The 19,228-nt window shown below is 31.6% G+C and overlaps 1 protein-coding gene across 1 annotated transcript; it reads right to left on the minus strand.

The window, feature by feature from the left end:
• Nucleotides 1-54: 54 nt before the first annotated feature.
• On the minus strand, nt 55-8,258 carry LOC143044265 (ras-related C3 botulinum toxin substrate 2-like). The gene is made up of 5 exons (XM_076216193.1): nt 8,030-8,258; nt 6,816-6,887; nt 3,831-3,948; nt 2,504-2,566; nt 55-421 (listed from the first exon to the last, which is right to left on the minus strand). The coding sequence occupies exons 1-5, from the start codon at nt 8,062-8,064 to the stop codon at nt 131-133; spliced, it is 579 nt and encodes a 192-aa protein (XP_076072308.1). The 5' UTR covers nt 8,065-8,258; the 3' UTR covers nt 55-130.
• Between the last annotated feature and the right edge of the window lie 10,970 nt (nt 8,259-19,228).

Consider the following 19,228-nt stretch of genomic DNA (forward strand, 5'->3'; position numbering starts at 1 on the left):
TTGATTTAAATTGGACTTTACACGATGAGACACTCACGATTGTTAAAGGATAATAAATAAGTGGTTTTTTCTTTAATCAGATAATATATATAATTAGAACAACATACATGTATATTATTCTGATCAATTATCACAACAAAACGCATCTCTGTTGTGGTTTGTGCTGAATTGGAAGTAAACCAGCCTTTGCAGCCTCCTCAAACACAGATTGAAGCCCTTCCTGAGACTTTGCAGAACATTCTATATATTTTACGGCATCTATTCGTTTTGCTAAAGATTGTCCCTCACTGGATGTTATTGGATGACTATTTTTCTCAATATGTTTTGAATTTTCTGGTCCTTTGTTTCTTCGAACATCGAGTTTTGTGCCAACTAATATAATTGGCGTTCTTGGACAGTGGTGTCTAATTTCAGGAATCCACTGTAATAAAGAACGTAGAAATTTCTTTATTTTACATGTTATATCTCGCAATGAATGACTATTTTCTATTTTGGTGTAAAACAACCATACATTTTTCTCCTTTTAATCTTTGTTAACTTTGATCTTTTCCAAAAAATAGGCTGAAGTTATCTTTCTTTGAAATAAAGAAATATTTGCTATGAGTAAAGTTTTTGCACTTCAGTGTTCCTGTTGCTCCTTTTGTTTTCCTCTTACAGTTGATGTGTTTCCCTCGGGTTTGTTTGGTGACTCTGATTCGTAACTACAGATACACACATTAATGAGGAAAATGCTGTCCGATGTTAAGAGGCTGTGTTTTAGTGTTTGTCGTTTGTTACTGTTTACTTTTTAGTACATAAATTAGACCGGTAGATTTCTCGTTTGAATTGTTTACATTTGTGATTTCGGGGCCTTTTATAGCTAACTAGGCGTAACTTTGTTCATTGTTGAAGGTCGTATGGTGACTTATAGCTGTTCGATCTGGTCTCTTGGTGTTTAATTGGCAAATATACAACATCTTCCTTTAAATAGTTAAGCATAACAATAAACTACGTTGCCTATTGTAAATATTGATTCACGAACTACGCCGCTTTAAAAAATATACTAAATATTCATAGATAAGTTTTTTTGTCCATACTGGTTCCTAGATATGAACTCTATGTTTATTTCCTAGAGATGTATCTAAATGTTGAAAACATGCCGCCCAGCTTAATTGTGTTGACCTTTACAAATAAATGGTAGTGCCTGTGAAATTTGCACTCCAGCATTTTTTTTCTGCGAAACCTTTTGGTAAATCTAGTCCATATCAATTTAAAGAAATATAATCCTCAAAAAGTTACATCAATGTGAAAAGTAGATTCAGGTTCAATTGTTTAAAATATTTGTGTGTTGTCAAAGAATATTCAAAAGTATTTATTGTGCAATGCTTTGTACGTCCTCTGGTTTTTACATTAATGGATTTAAATATTTGGCTCTGAGCGGTTTCTTAAAAATAGCGCTTCAGACGGATGTCATTTATATAAAAAAATCTTTAATTTTTCTTTAAATTGTGATATGATTGCATATCAAAAAGAACATATTTTTTGTCGATCTTCATACAAAAATGCAAAACGTTTCATTCTTTGAAAACTACCATTAAGTTGCCATAGCTTAATATTTTTTATCTTAACTTCTCGATTAAGCGTTTAACCACACATTAGACAATGTTGGAACTATATGCAATACTGTATCAACAATTAAATGGATCTACATAGCACAAAACACTAAAACCTATATTCGATTTTTTTGTACAAATCTGGTGTATTAGTGCTCATTTATAATGAAAATGATAACATCTCCAATAAAATCAGTTTGATGTTCATTTATTTGCCAATAAACTCAGTTATGGGGAAATGCATATAGCCAATAGATATGTTTCCCAATTTTCTCCTTTTGCAAAAAAAAAAAATGAATGTCCATTTCGATTTATGACTTTTGAACAGCGCTACACTACTGTTATAAAAAAGAAGATGTGGTATGATTGCCAATGAGACAACTATCCACAAAAGACCAAAATGACACAGACATTAACAACTATAGGTCACCGTACGGCCTTCAACAATGAGCAAAGCCCATACCGTATAGTGAGCTATAAAAGGCCCCGATAAGATAATGTAAAACAATTCAAACGAGAAAACTAACGGCCTTATTTATGTAAAAAAAATGAACGAAAAACAAATGTGTAACACATAAACAAACGACAACCACTGAAGTACAGGCTCCTGATGCCTTTATTTTGCAATAAATTTACATTCCTTTGGTATGAAGACAGATGATCTAACCAAAACGAACAATGATCAAAAGATACCTTACTTTCGTTTACTGTCATACAAGTGAGAGGTGGGTGTAATATACAATACTCTACATAAGAAAATGACCGTACCAAGTCAGGAATATGACAGTTGTTTCACAATTTTACTTTTTGATGTTTTAGATTTTGATTTTGCCATTTGCATAGCGGCTTCCGATTTGGAGTAAGGTAATATTAGTTATTTGGTATAAGTCATCCTAGCTGTTATTACTTACTTTGTACAGTATGTTATCAAAACTTGTCCGATACACGAGTGAAAAACAGGCAAGGAATACATCCTAAAAATAGAATTATAGTTATTTTGAGATATCCATAAACTGGTATACGGTTCACCTGTATTTGAACATAACATTCATGGGCATGTTTCATCTGAATTCCGCTTGATCATGTATTTCAGGTTATGTTTTGCGGTTGTTCAAAGCCCCGACGCTTATTAAATAGTGTATTTCTAAATGTTTTTTTTTTTGTTTTCTCTGTGTTTACCACTCATCAGCTATTATGTTATTCAAAATTGTTGTTTATTATTAAAATAAAAAAATATGTCTCTACAAAATAAATAATTAGCTGCCAAAACAGTATTTTTTTCTCACTGAAAATGAAATTTAAAACAAAATAGACAGTTCTTAGCAATAAAAAAAGAAATAAAACATAACCCATCAGGATTTTTACATGAAAGATATAATTTGGAAGTTTTATATAATATGCTAAAGTTTGATATGACAATAATTTGTCCCTTCTGTTCTATGAACAACAAAATCAATCATTTTGTAAAATATATTTTCGTACTACATGTATACCTTACAACAATTGTTTTCCCATGTTTATGTAATTTTATTCGGCAGCATTTTTTCCAATTTTATGGTTGTCTTACTGATATTGATTTACATTTCACATCCTTTTTTGTTACTAATTTGGTATTTACTTTGTGTCATATATCAAATTTATTCGTTCAGTGAATGTTCACTTGATTTTGTTAATATGTCTTATGATTGAGTTAAGCCATTTCAAATGATATTTTATAGAATGTTTTTCTATGATGTAATGTTACACTATTGTTTCAGGTGGGGTGAAATTTGGCGCCTATTAAACCGTTCATAACGCTCAATATGTTTGTGCCTGTCTTCCGTCAGAAACATTATGTTCAGTTGTTTTTGGTTAATATTGCTAATACATATTTTTTGTTTTTCGTTTTTTTTTTTATATATATAAATGAGACCGTGAGTTTTCCTGTACATTGACCTATAATGGTTTACCTGTACACATTATGACTTGGATGGAGAGTTGTCTCATTGGCATACATATCACATCTTCTTATCTATTGATCATCCATTAACTTGTGAATAAGTGGTTATCTAAACTGATGTCACGAAATAGAAATGCCATAGATGACGTGATGATTCACTGCCCGAAGAAATATATGTAAAGTTGATAATTCCTGTTTGTTTTTCATTCATTACCGTCTTCCTTATGTTATTTGTGGCATAACAGAATGCAACGTCTCACCAAGTTGCGTTATGAATCTAGACAGACCCGAAAACTTACCGTTTGTGGATATGATAATGGTCGGAATCGATCGTAAGTTTCTTGACCTGCTGTGTCCCATAGTCCTAACTCTATATAAATGTCATTCACTTTTACATTTGCTTTATAATTATCAAATCTAAAAACAAACATATATAATACATTGTCCCATTCATGTAAAAATAAAACGAATGTGGTATTGTTGACAATGGAAAACATTTCCCGACAAGTTATTATTAAGTGTATAGTTATTATTAAGTGTAGGTATTATTAGCTAACTATGAACCAGGTTGAATCCAACTTTTTCTACATGAGGTAAATGCCTGTACCAAGTCAGAAATACGACAGTTGTTATCGATTCGTTTTATGTGTTTAAGATTTTGATTCAAGCATTTGCTTAGGGACTCTCGGTTTGAATTTTCCTTGGAGTTCGGTATTTTTGTGATGTTTGTTATCTTACTTTTTCGATATGATAGCAAATGATGTAGAAGTTAGCAACTTTATGTCACCGTACAGACTTTCACGACGAGCACAAATCGAAACCAAATTACTAGCTATAACACTTTCCGACTTGACAGACATGAAAAATACAAACGGGAAAGTTCAGGGATCCTTTTAAGTAATTGCAATATCTAAAGTTGCAAGGATATTAAGAAATTTAGATATTTCTTGAAAGTTGCTGAATTTTAGTTTTGAAACACTTTGCACTTGTCCAAAATATTACCGGAGGTTATTGCTTCAGAGGAAAATAAACATTTACAATGTTCTTTAATAAAAATAACTTTTTCTAATGTATTTCTTTCATATGTTTGGCATAATCTAAAATAAGACACAAAAGCGAGTTTTTGCCTAGTCTATAAATGCTAAAAATCCTCAATTTTAATAGATCATCGTAAAACAAATGAGGAGTAGCTAGATTCTTTCTCCTTCATTATTGTATTGCAGTAGTGTTTGTTTAATGAGTTTATTACTATTAATGAAGTCTGTATAATGTGATAATGCACAGGAAATTTCTTATTGATTGGAAAATATGTAAACGCTCTACAAATTGTCAATTTAATGTTCCTTTACTTTACGTTGCAAATAAACTCATCATAGATACCAGGATTAAAATGTTGATTTGCGCCAAATCCGCGTTTCGTGTAGAAAAGACTTTCTCGTGTTTAGCTCACCGGGCCCAAAGGGCCAAGTGATCTTTTCTCATCACTTGGCGTCCGTCGTCCGTCGTCGTCCGTCATGGCTAAAAGTAGAACATAGGGGTAAAATGTAGATTTTTGCTTATAACTCTAAAACCAAAGCATTTTGAGCAAATCTGACAAAGTGGTGAAATTGTTTATCAAGTGAAGATCAATCTGCCCTGAAATTTTCAGATGAATCAGACAACCGGTTGTTGGGTTGCTGCCCCTGAATTGGTAATGTTCAGCAACGTAAGATCTACAAATAAGTCAGCATGACCAAACCGGTCAGTTGACCCCTTAAGGAGTTATTGCCCTTTATAGTCAATTTTTAACAAATTTCATAAATTTTGTGAATTTTTGTAAATTCTTCCAAAATATTTTCCTCTGTTACTAATGGGCCAAGTTCATTAAAGATAGATATAATTGTAAGTAGCAAGAATATTCAGTAAAGTAAGAACTTCAAACACATCACCATCACCACAACACAACTTTGTTATGAATCCATCTGTGTCCTCTGTTTAATATGCACATCGACCAAGGTGAACGACACTGGCTCTTAAGAGCCTCTAGTTATATATATTAGACCGTTGGTTTTCCCGTTTGAATGGTTTTACATTACTAATGTTTGGGGCCATTTATAGCTTGCTGTACAGTGTGAGCCAAGACTCCGTGTTGAAGGCCGTACTTTGACTTATAATAGTTTACTTTTATAAATTGTTATTTGGATTGAGAGTTGTCTCATTGGCACTCATACCACATCTTACTATATCTATCATCAGTGACACGACACACGAAATTATTGAACCACTCCATGCTAAACTTATTTCTGTATTCATTTGTGTTACATTTATATTGAACTCATATCATTAATTGATTAACACAAAACATGCTTTCACTGATTGTTGATGGACTATGGTGGCTGATGTGTAACTCTCGGGTTTTGATGATAGAAGATTGCAGATCGTTACCTTGATAATCAAACAACAAAGAATCTGAGAGTTTTTGAAACATAAGAAGGTAGAAAGATCGTTGCACTTTTTTTTTTATGTCCCATGCGGTATGTTTATTTCGATTCCATTATATTTTGATTTTCCTTTACCTATGTCTAATTTTAGTAACTGTGGAATAATTTTGTAGAACTTTGTATCTGTTGCTTTTTTTTTATAGTAAAACTTTAATGATTAAGTATAAAAAATATATTCAATATTTTTTAAATTTTTTAAATATTATTATTGCTATATTAGTCAAAGGCACTGCAATAATTTGAGAGAACTATAACTGTCTACATGCACAGGAAGTTTAAAATATAATCAATAAACGTATTTCCTAGATTATTATCAAGATCAAACCATTGACGGGAAGCTGAATGTGGTACAAACATACATGTACTCATGAAATCATTTACTGCAAAATATAACACGGAAGATACCTTCCCTTTCGAAGTAATGAAGACGTCTACAGTTCATTATACATGTTACAAAAGTGACTGAATGTTTGAGTATGGTTTTTGTTTGTGAAGAAAATATACTCCGAGAATATGTTGCTTAAAACATAATTATTCTTAAACACAATCTTCTTTTCAGCGATAATAGTTTTAAAACTAAATTTTAAATATTAAAATCACCCTTCATATTTGTCTTGTTGAAAGAGGAACATACATATATTTCATCGATTTGTACAGATGACAAATGAACGTGTGTATTATGAACACAATTTGTAAGTCATTATTTAGTGAAAAAAGGCAAAGAAATCCAAATTCAATAAGCGTAGCCTTTTTAAAAAAAAAATATTTGTTAAAAAAAAAAAACACAATCAAGTGTTTGCTTACACTGTTGGAATATATTTTTCGTCGAAAGAATTCCTGGAATAAACCATCAACAAGCAGGTTTTCCCAACAGCACTGTAATAAAAACGGTTTTTTATTAGGAGCATACATGTATAAGGATCAACAATGGTGTATATTTTGAACAAGGAAAACCAATCCAAACATGGAGGAATAGATATTTAGGGTCGGTTTCAATTTTTTTCTGAGAATAATAAGTGTTAATTTGAATAACACAAAAGCACATACAATTTGACATACATTGTAATTTGATTACCAACAAAATTAGAAGACTATTTCAAACACAGCCTACAGTTATATATCCGATTAACGAAATGTTTGATGAAAGGTTAAGCAAATATTCAAAATATATTTGTTACAAACTAGGTTTTTTGTAAATTTTGTATAAAATTGTTTATATTTAGTTTACAATTCTATTGAGGTGTCTGGTGTACTGTCTGAAAGTAATGAAAGTTGTCCTTGATACTCTGTTGTTTACATGATGTAATTTACTTTCATACTATTTTTTATGTATAAATTTGTCTTACATGTTCTTGTGTTTATTTGTACCGTATTCATGTCACGTGTTGTTGTCCATTTTACAGTATTTCTAATATTGCAATATTAGCAAGAGGTTTGACTGGAATTAACAAAAGATAAAATTCCTCTATTTTTCTTAAAATGTCCCGTACCTAGTCATGAATATTGCAGTTATTTCCAAATGGTCCAGTCCTATGTATGTTGACGATTGTTTTTGTAGCAGTTCAGTGTTTCTGTTGTTCCATTGTTTTCCTCTTATAATTGATGTGTTTACAAAAGTTTTAACTTGTGACCCCGATTTGTTTTCACTTACTCTATGATTGACTATAAACGTATTTACATTTTTTGTGTTTAGTTGTATTTTGCCTCCAAATGACCTTAGATCTACTCCAAAATCACCTATTGACGTCAAGCATCAATTACGTTTTCATTGTGACGTCAAATGTTTTGAATTATGATGTCAAAGTTTACATGAACCTATGTGATTTTACGTAATGGCTGGCAAATTTGCATACAAGTGTAAATACGTCTATTGCACAACAGTATACTACTCTCGCCTTATTTATTATCTTTGTCCATACATGCAATAATAGTATTAGCAACTCACAATCAATCAATCAATCGTTGATTACCAACGAGACTTATCAACGACATAATTTTTAAAAGTAATTGTTACTCACCCATCACCGACAACAACGCATTTCACATGCTGCATATCTAAGTTTGAACTATAGATAAGTATCAGAAAACTTCAAGAAAGAAAAGAATATTTTTCCACTTGATATTTGTTATTCTTTTCCATACTTTGTTATAGTTTGTAACATGATAGTAACATATATTGTTGGTCTTCCGGGATTTAATACAAAGATTACTGATAATACATGCACACGTACTTGATTACACGCGAAAGGAAAGAGATCAACGTGATAAAAACACAGCTAGATAAATATTTCCTTTTGGTATAATTATCAATGAAGGTAAATAGCACAGGACAATGACAAGTTTAAAACAAAGTATTCCCTATCTTTCAGGAAAGAATATTTCATCATTACCCAAAGCGATATACATCCCAAAAACACTAGCTTATCATCTTAATAGACTATTTGTATTTCCGGACTTTTGACTCCGAAGTTCATATTTTGAAACAGGTTGCATAATCTGTTGTAGGACATCTTGGTACCAAGTCAAGTAAGAGCAACGTAAAGTCATGAAATCTAGATTTCGATTGGTACACTTTTGCGGAAAATTAATTGATTGGAAATAAAAGTATTACAAAATTCTAGCGATAATCAACTAACACAGTTTTATCCCATGTTGTGCTGTTACACAACGGTGTTATGTAAGGTTCAAGACTGAGCGCGTAAAATCTTAATCCCACATGAAGTCCACAAGAAGCCTTTGATGGTTGTCGATTGTTCCTGCTATTATGCTTGTCTGTTGAGTAATTGTAAAGTAACATATGCATCCTGCACATGCTTCAAAGATTTATTTCAACAATCCACAATGCAACGGAACATTTTAAAAACAACGGCTTTACAAGTGAGAGATTTAGCTAGCTATAAAACCCTGTTTAATCTACCATTTTCTACAATGCATGTATCCAGTTAGGAATATGCCATTTGTTATCCATACATTTGATGTGTTTTAGCTTTTATTCTGCCCTTTGTTTAAAGTCTTTCAGTTCTGATTTTCATCGGAGTTTGGTATGTTTTGTTATGATACCATACAGCGAAACATAACACTGTCGCTATGAACAGTCTATATTTTTTTGAAAGTTATTGATAAGAGTTCAGTAGACGAGACGTTTCTGGCGTGCACCATTTTAATCGTGGTATCTATGATGAGTTTAGTAGTGTTGACAAGTTAACTGAAAGTCCATTTAGTCCTTTCTGGTCTCTAATAAGGTGAAGAATTTCCAGCAATTTAATGATATGAATTGGTATATAAAAAAACCATAACACATACATGCAATCAATATGAGTTGACAGGGCTAAAGGTATTGATATGATCACTTTGGGTTCTAAAATTCTGCAGTAAAATCCATATATAGATGGTCGGTAGAATGTTGAATGTTCAATTTAATTCCTCGTTCAGGGATGTTGTATAGCTCCTGTACGTAAACGAACACTTGTAACAATTCTTTGAGGGGATTTGATTTCGTTTAATGAGAATGTGACGCTTTTAAACATAAACGAACCCTTCAAACAAGGGGATAGTTCGTTGTTCATGGCGATCGAAAATAAACTGATAGAGTGTAACGTATATGCAGAAATGAGCCTTTGTAACAATTTTTTGTGGGCATCCGTGATTTTCAAAAACAGACAACCATCACTTCCGTATCAATTTAATCTTAGGATGGAAATACGGAATATGTCATAGAGAGAACAACCCGACAAAAGAGCAGATAACAGCCGAAGGCCACCAATGGGTCTTCAACGCAACGAGAAAATCAGACACACGGAAGTGGTTCTCAGCATATAAATTAAATGTGTACAAAATCATCTTTTAAGTTTGTTTTCATGTTGTGCTTCTATACCATTATATCAGGAGAGGTGATGGCTGAGCAGTGATAAAAGGTTTACCCCAATTCATTATATATGTGCCATTATTAAATGTTTAATTCCGAGCATTTGTAATGTTTTGAAACTGCTTTTGTATATTCAAGCGTTGAATACAATTAAAACACAGTATATTATGTAACTATTCTGAGCGATTTCACAACAAAACTGTACGGTTTGTGATTTATTATATGCTCAGAGAAAAATCACACTGCCTTTATTGCCTCCTGAAATATGCCAATTACAATTTGCAGCACATTCTAAATTATTTATTGTATTACAGATTATCCTTCACTGAATAATACAAAATGGCTTTTTTTGTCAATATATCTTTAGCATGTAAAATTTAGTGAAACTAAAACAATTGGCGGTATTGGGCAGTGATGTTTTATTTCAGGAGTCCACTGTCACAGAAAAAGCTATGAAGCGGCAGCATAGATAATGTTTTAACATTGTTTGGCTGCGCTATTAAAATTATCTCTAATTTGAAATTTAAGGAATTAATGTCATAGAGAATAAAGTTTTCAAATGTTATAAACTTGTTATCGTTATATTATTTTGGTGAAATTGTATAATCTAAGGGGAACATCTGATTTCTGTCTGTCACATGTGTCAGAAACAAAAATGTTTTATAATATAATAAATGGTTTTAACAAATTTTACATTATTTTGAGGTAGACTCATGTCCCTTACTATCTGCAGTCTTGATGTCTGAAAATACACTGATAACAGTAAAATAACAACAGGGCAGAGAAAAATTAAAAACAAAAAGTCATTTATCAAATTAAAAAATCTAAATCTGAAACACAGCAAGAGAGGCCATTGCAACAAAGTGGTACAACCTTGTTTTTATTTTATAATCAGGTATAATAAACTTCTATTGGTACTTTATAGCTGCATACAATTCAAACATATTTTATTATTCTGAGCACTTTTCACAATACAATGCATGATCTGTGTTTTCGTCTGCGCTTAAATGGCCTTTATGGCCTCATAAAAAACCTCTTTAATCCCTTCCTGATCGAGTCTTTGCAGAACATGCGACATATTTTACAGCATCTATTTGATTTTCTAACGAATGTCCTTCACTGAATGATACAGGATGATTATGTTTCGCAATAGGTTTTGAATTTCCTGGTCCTTTTCTACCACGGTTACGGATAAAATGTAATATGAAAAACGCAGTTTTGATCTGATTTTCAATTGCCGTTCAAAAGATCCTGAATAAAAAGACGAATCCCATTCAGCTGGAATTTTGTATGTTCAGTTTGTGAGCATTATGTTTTCTGGTCTGTGCGTCCGTCCGTCCGTCCGTTAGATTGTCCGTCAGTCTGTCCCGCTTCAGGTTACAGATTTTGCTAGAGGTAAGGTTTTGATGAAGTTTGAGTGCAATCAACTTGAAACTTAGTACACATGTTTTCTATGATATGATTGTTCCAATTTTATTGCCAAATTAGAGTTTTTACCCCAATCTCACGGTCTACTGAACATAGAAAATGATAGTGTGGATGGGGCATCTGTGTACTATGGACATATTCTTGTTTTAAATTTAAACGAACCTTACACTTACCGTTTGTGGATATGATAATGGACGGATTCGGTCGTAATCTTCTTGATCATGCAGCTGTATCCCATAATCCTAATTCTACAGGTATGTCATTCACCATTGCAATAGTTTTGTAATTGTCATATCTATCATAAATATTTCAGAAAAAAATCTTTAGAATATTTGACTATTAAAATATTGTTTTCAATATTTTCTAAAATACTAAAAAGTACAATCGAGTAAAGAAGTTTGGTTTGTAACACATTTTTGACTGTTTTTTTATATATATTTTTTGGTCCACATATTGATTGTTGCCAATACAATGTATATATCGATTGAATAAACTTGATAAAACACTGGAATGTGTCTGGATTTGAATAGAATTATTCAGGTTTTATGTTATTATTACGGTATGTATTAATGTGTTAACTATGTGTTTCATCACAACAACTCATAAAGTCCGTCTGACCTAATTGCATTTGTGATGAGTAGTCTTCAGATTATTCACATTGAACTTGTGTTTATGTTTGAACCAATATAAAAAAAGAAGATTGTATGATTGCCAATGAGACAACTCTCCACAAAATACCAAATGACACAGAAATTAACAACTGCAGGTCACCGTACCACCTTTAACAATGAGTAAAGCCCATATCGCAATGTCATTTATAAATTAAAATGCACCGGAATAACAAATGTAAAACAATTTAAACGAAAACTAACAGCCTAGTTTATATAGACTACCTAAAAATGAAGTTTTCACCATGTTCACTCCAGGTCAAAATAAAGGTTGACAAAAAATTATTTTCGAAATGAATGAAATGAAAGCGACACTTTATGAAAAAAATTGTATATTTAAAACGATATGATATAGGATAAGCAAGTTTATCTATTCATAATGTTTTCTCCAAATTTGGGAAAACATACTTTTTTCATTCATAGGTCTTTAACAATAGATTTTTAACAAATGTATCTATAAACACTTATCCTGATCAATAAGTAGCGGGAAATGAACTGTGATACATATCTATAATGATAAAATCTGTGAATGCAACATGGAAGACAATTTTCCTTTTAGATTAAACAAATATTTCATTACATGGGTACCAGCAAAACTAAAGAAAATCCAGATTATTTAATCATAAATGTAAATTTGATTTTAAAAAGAATTGTGCTTACATTGTTGGAATATGAAAGTATTATTAGAGTAGCACATCAACAAGCAAGACTTTCCAACATTGCTGAAACAGAACAAAGTCTTTAAAATAAGAGTATAATTAGTTTCTGATTCTTTTTTGTTATAAATTTCAACATGCTAAACTATATTTCAGTAGCTGCGAGTACTGTCAAATAGTACTTTCCTGTTAATGTGACCCGTTGAAACAATTATTTTTAAGTTTGTTTTTCAAGTTTTGGTAGTTTTATATCTCTTCTCTCTTCTAGTGTTTGGTTTGACTATAAATTTTCCCTTTTATCGTAGTAGTATGATCCACAAAATTATATATTTTGTAAAAAACATTCCGTTCTCCATTTATACTGAATATCTTACAACAACATTATTTTCATTTACCTTTGTACATTATTCTATCGTGTTCAAGGTTTGGGTTGTTTCTGGAATTGTTTAACATTTAACCCTTTATTTTATTGATTTTGTGTTAACTTTGTGCCAAAGATCAAATTCATTCTTTCTGTGTATCTTCACATGTGATCATATGTCTTTTGATTGAGTTAAGTAAGCTATTTGAATTGATAGTTTATTGTGTGTTTTTCTTTGTTGTGATGTTACACAGTGACTATTGTGTCAAACAAGAGCGAAAGTTGGTTCATATTAAACGTTTAAACCAACTGCACTTGTTTGCACTTGTCCTACATTTGTTTTAGGAACAGGATTTTCAGTAGTTGTCGTTTGTTGATGGGGTTCATAAGTGTTTCTCGTTAGGTTGGTTTGACTGTTTGAATGGTTTTACACTAGTCATTTTTGGAAACCTTTATAGCTTGTTGTTTGGTTTTAGCTAATGCTCGGTATTGAAAGCAGTACTTTAACCTTTAATTGTTATCTTTTTATACATTGCCACCTGAAAAAAGAAATGTCATATTGACACTTATACCACATGTTCCTATATCTATATAATTTGTAGAATGATTAACATGATATATATATATATATATATATATATATATATATATATATATGCTTTGGCATTGACACATGCAGTAAATCATGTACAGTTCCCAAGTTTCCATATTTGTTGAACCAAAGGCATTTTTCTACAAGAATCAGTGACATAAACAGTAAAACTTATTTAATTATGTCATCCGTACTATAGGAATTTCATATCAGCTTAAATAAGATGTCAACAAAGAGAAATATTGATAAATCCTCGAAATCTTTTCAAGATTTTTAGTTCAAGATTTAATTAACACAACTTGTTTACACACTGAAATAATGACAAACAGTATACATTAAACCGTTTTAAATTGATCAAAACTAAAGAAAATCCAGATTATTTAATCATAAATGTAAATTTGATTTTAAAAAGAATTGTGCTTACATTGTTGGAATATGAAAGTATTATTAGAGTAGCACATCAACAAGCAAGACTTTCCAACATTGCTGAAACAGAACAAAGTCTTTAAAATAAGAGTATAATTAGTTTCTGATTCTTTTTTGTTATAAATTTCAACATGCTAAACTATATTTCAGTAGCTGCGAGTACTGTCAAATAGTACTTTCCTGTTAATGTGACCCGTTGAAACAATTATTTTTAAGTTTGTTTTTCAAGTTTTGGTAGTTTTATATCTCTTCTCTCTTCTAGTGTTTGGTTTGACTATAAATTTTCCCTTTTATCGTAGTAGTATGATCCACAAAATTATATATTTTGTAAAAAACATTCCGTTCTCCATTTATACTGAATATCTTACAACAACATTATTTTCATTTACCTTTGTACATTATTCTATCGTGTTCAAGGTTTGGGTTGTTTCTGGAATTGTTTAACATTTAACCCTTTATTTTATTGATTTTGTGTTAACTTTGTGCCAAAGATCAAATTCATTCTTTCTGTGTATCTTCACATGTGATCATATGTCTTTTGATTGAGTTAAGTAAGCTATTTGAATTGATAGTTTATTGTGTGTTTTTCTTTGTTGTGATGTTACACAGTGACTATTGTGTCAAACAAGAGCGAAAGTTGGTTCATATTAAACGTTTAAACCAACTGCACTTGTTTGCACTTGTCCTACATTTGTTTTAGGAACAGGATTTTCAGTAGTTGTCGTTTGTTGATGGGGTTCATAAGTGTTTCTCGTTAGGTTGGTTTGACTGTTTGAATGGTTTTACACTAGTCATTTTTGGAAACCTTTATAGCTTGTTGTTTGGTTTTAGCTAATGCTCGGTATTGAAAGCAGTACTTTAACCTTTAATTGTTATCTTTTTATACATTGCCACCTGAAAAAAGAAATGTCATATTGACACTTATACCACATGTTCCTATATCTATATAATTTGTAGAATGATTAACATGATATATATATATATATATATATATATATATATGCTTTGGCATTGACACATGCAGTAAATCATGTACAGTTCCCAAGTTTCCATATTTGTTGAACCAAAGGCATTTTTCTACAAGAATCAGTGACATAAACAGTAAAACTTATTTAATTATGTCATCCGTACTATAGGAATTTCATATCAGCTTAAATAAGATGTCAACAAAGAGAAATATTGATAAATCCTCGAAATCTTTTCAAGATTTTTAGTTCAAGATTTAATTAACACAACTTGTTTACACACTGAAATAATGACAAACAGTATACATTAAACCGTTTTAAATTGATCAAAACTAAAGAAAATCCAGATTATTTAATCATAAATGTAAATTTGATTTTAAAAAGAATTGTGCTTACATTGTTGGAATATGAAAGTATTATTTGAATAGCACATCAACAAGCAAGACTTTCCAACATTGCTGAAACAGAACAAAGTCTTTAATTAGAATACATATACAGTCAATCGTTTTCCCATTAGTGGAAATATTCATACAATAATTAATTATAATAATTGTACCCACCCATCACCGACAACGACGCATTTAACATTTTTAGCATCCTTCATCTTAGAATTTTGGTTTATTGATTAACGGGTAAATATAATCTTTTTTGCGTTGCACTTAATATCTATTTTCATTTTTAATATCTAATCTTAATATTTTTCCAATAATATACTATCACAATTCTTCTTAGAATTACTATAAACACTTCGAATACGGTTGTATTCACTCACAGGAAGTTAAGATTGTTAAAATGAAAAAAAAAAAGATCAATTTCTTCGAACCAAACAAAGTTATAGATAAATCAATATTTATTTGTAAGTCATATTGTTTAGCCAAGAGTCAATGTTATTCTGTTTTCTTGTATCTTTCATATCAATATTTGTTTATCAATATTCCTGAATTTTATATAATTCGAAGCAAAACGAATTGAAATGTCGTAAAGGAAAGGCAATATCTTTTTGCACCAAAAATGAACTACTTTGCACCACAACTTATAAGGGCAAATGCTACTTCTGCTCCCCTTCATTTTAAAAACTAAAAGTAGCAATTGCACTAATAAAATAATCATCTAATTGCGCAAATTCTCTAAATATATTTTTACTTATAATTAAGGGATTGACTTCTTCAAAGTAGCGTGTGTGCCATCACTTCTGTTTTTTATGTATGACGTGGGCTGAACCTTTTTTTTTGATTTAGCTTAATTGGTGAATACTTAGTTTATTATAAATAAACAGACATATGTATATTCACACTATTTTTACTTGACTGCCTTATAATGTTATACATACACTATAGCGTAATGATGATATGACGCTAAAATACGTTACGTACGTTACGTTACAAATTTCGACGTTAATGTGTTAAATATAATTGAGAATGTAAATGGGGAATGTGCCAAAGAGACAACAACCCGACCATAGAAAAAAAAACCAGCAGAAGGTCACCAACAGGTCTTCAATGTAGCGAGAAATTCCCGCACCCGGAGGCGTCCTTCAGCTGGCCCCTAAACAAATATATACTAGTTCAGTGATAATGAACGCTATACTAATTTCCAAATTGTACACAAGAAACTAAAATTAAAATAATACAAGACAACAAAGGCCAGAGGCTCCTGACTTGGGACAGGCGCAAACATGCGGCGGGGTTAAACATGTTTGTGAGATCTCAACCTTCCCCCTATACCTCTAGCCAATGTAGAAAAGTAAACGCATAACAATACGCACATTAAAATTCAGTTCAAGAGAAGTCCGAGTCTGATGTCAGAAGATGTAACCAAAGAAAATAAACAAAATGACAATAATACATAAATAACAACAGACTACTAGCAGTTAACTGACATGCCAGCTCCAGACTTCAATTAAATTGGCTGAAAGACTATGATTTCATCATATGAACATCAGGCACAATCCTTCCCGTTAGGGGTTTAGTATCATACCATCATAACATATATGAGAAGAACATGACCCGTGTCATGCCAACAACTGGTTTTTGAATAAATGTGTTTAGTTCCGATGCAAAGACCCTATAAGTGAATCAATATTAACGCCAAAATATGCAATCTAGTACATGTAATCAGTGTTTATGTAATGAGGCAAATTTATAATAATCAACATGGTTGTAGCGCCTGGATGTGAACTATAAATATTCATTTTGAAACAATATTCCAGAGCTGGCTTTCGATATGTTTTCATTGATAAAGATTTGCTGTTTAGAACTGCTTTTAAATTCAAGCGTTCAAATTCCTAGTTTTACGGACACCGGAGTGAGTAGGTTGTCCGTTTCAAAGATGAACACGTTTGTGTCATTTGTGGTAAAAAGGAAAATAACAAAAATACACCGATCAGACAGTATTCAAATGGCAAAATCTAAAGCTTAACCACATCAAACGAATTAATAACAATTGTCATATTCCTGACTTGGTACAGGCATTTTCTTATGTGTAAATAAAACAACAGACAACGTTGTTGTTTGTGAATGTGGTTCATAAGTGTTTTCGTTTCTTTTTTTATATTGATTAGACCGTTGGTTTCCCGTTTGAATGGTTTTACACTAGTCATTTATGGAGCTCTTTATAGCTTGCTGTTCGATGTGAGCCACGGCTCCGTGTTGGAGACCGCACTTTGACCTATTATGGTTTACTTTTAAAAAATGTAGGAATTGTCTCATTGCCACTCATACCATATCTTCTTATATCTATAAAATAGGTAAAAATGTCAAAAATAGGCTGGGATAATTTAATCCCGTTATGTTATCTCGATTATGACATTAACGAGTGAGACTTATCACGAATTGTGTGAAATTGAAAATGGAAATGGGGAATATATTAAAGAGAAAACAACACCAACTAAATAGCAGAAAACAGTCGAAGGTCACTAAACTGTCTTCAGCCCAGCGGGAAAATCGCACACAAGCAGCTTCAACTGGCTACCAAACAAACATGACTGTATGTACTTACATAGGCAAAACAAAGGAAATCACATGTGGAATCGTTAACTTAACAGAGCTTCTGAATTCATATTCATTTTTTGCCCAAACTTTGGTATGCTTTGTAATGTTTTGTAGATTTGTTTGTGTTTTTGTTTATTCTCGTTTTTCTATGACGTTCTCATTTGACATCGACATATGAGTTTTCAATGTCCCCTTAGTATTTTCCTTTCAATGTCTCCTTAGTATTTTCCTTTCAATGTCTCCTTAGTATTTTCCTTTCAATGTCTCCTTAGTATTTTCCTTTCAATGTCTCCTTAGTATTTTCCTTTCAATGTCCTCTTAGTATTTTCCTTTCAATGTCCCCTTAGTATTTTCCTTTCAATGTCCCCTTAGTATTTTCCTTTCAATGTCTCCTTAGTATTTTCCTTTCAATGTCTCCTTAGTATTTTCTTTTTAATGTCCTCTTAGTATTTTCCTTTCAATGTCCCCTTAGTATTTTCCTTTCAATGTCCCCTTAGTATTTTCCTTTCAATGTCTCCTTAGTGTTTTCCTTTCAATGTCTCCTTAGTATTTTCTTTTTAATGTCCTCTTAGTATTTTCCTTTCAATGTCCCCTTAGTATTTTCCTTTCAATGTCTCCTTAGTATTTTCCTTTCAATGTCTCCTTAGTATTTTCTTTTTAATGTCTTCTTAGTATTTTCCTTTCAATGTCTCCTTAGTATTTTCCTTTCAATGTCTCCTTAGTATTTTCTTTTTAATGTCCTCTTAGTATTTTCCTTTATATTCATACTAGAAATGCAAATAAATATTTTTGTTGATTTTTCTTATTTCTTGTACATCAATTGTTATCTGATTACAGATCAATCACCCTTCTCATGGAAACACATACTTTATAAAGTCCATTATCAACATTGTAGAAAGAGACATGACATAACATAGACTGGACATAACATCAGTAATCTTTGTGGTTTGAAGAAACCATTTCTATGTATTATAAAAGATCACTTTCGAGTTCATCCGTCACCGGAAAAAACTCGTCAATTATACGCGCTTTTACCACCGTCATTTGTGCGTTTAGGGGCGCCGTCACTTCCCTTCCAATGTTGAGCGAGTGGTTGGGAAAACTATAATTCTATATTATACGAATTATTCGGCAAATTGAATTCTCAAAATTGACAATCAACACTGCTGTCATTATGGAATTGTCAGTAAGTACCTACAGAGCAACCATTATTTCTAGTTTATCCTGCACAAAGACGATCACTAAGACGCTTGATGAACGTAAATA

This window comes from Mytilus galloprovincialis, chromosome 9 (genome assembly GCF_965363235.1).
Source record: "Mytilus galloprovincialis chromosome 9, xbMytGall1.hap1.1, whole genome shotgun sequence".
Taxonomy (NCBI): Eukaryota; Metazoa; Mollusca; class Bivalvia; order Mytilida; family Mytilidae; genus Mytilus; species Mytilus galloprovincialis.

Bases quoted from the DNA above. Each gene is read 5' to 3' on its own strand.
- LOC143044265 (XM_076216193.1), bottom strand. From the start codon at position 8,064: ATGCAGCATGTGAAATGCGTTGTTGTCGGTGATGG. The intron at 3,949-6,815 runs GTAAGCAAACAC...GTTTGTTTTTAG, and splicing joins GAAAAATATATTCCAACAGT to ATTTGATAATTATAAAGCAA. The intron at 422-2,503 runs GTAAGTAATAAC...TCTTTATTACAG, and splicing joins TTGATAACATACTGTACAAA to TGGATTCCTGAAATTAGACA.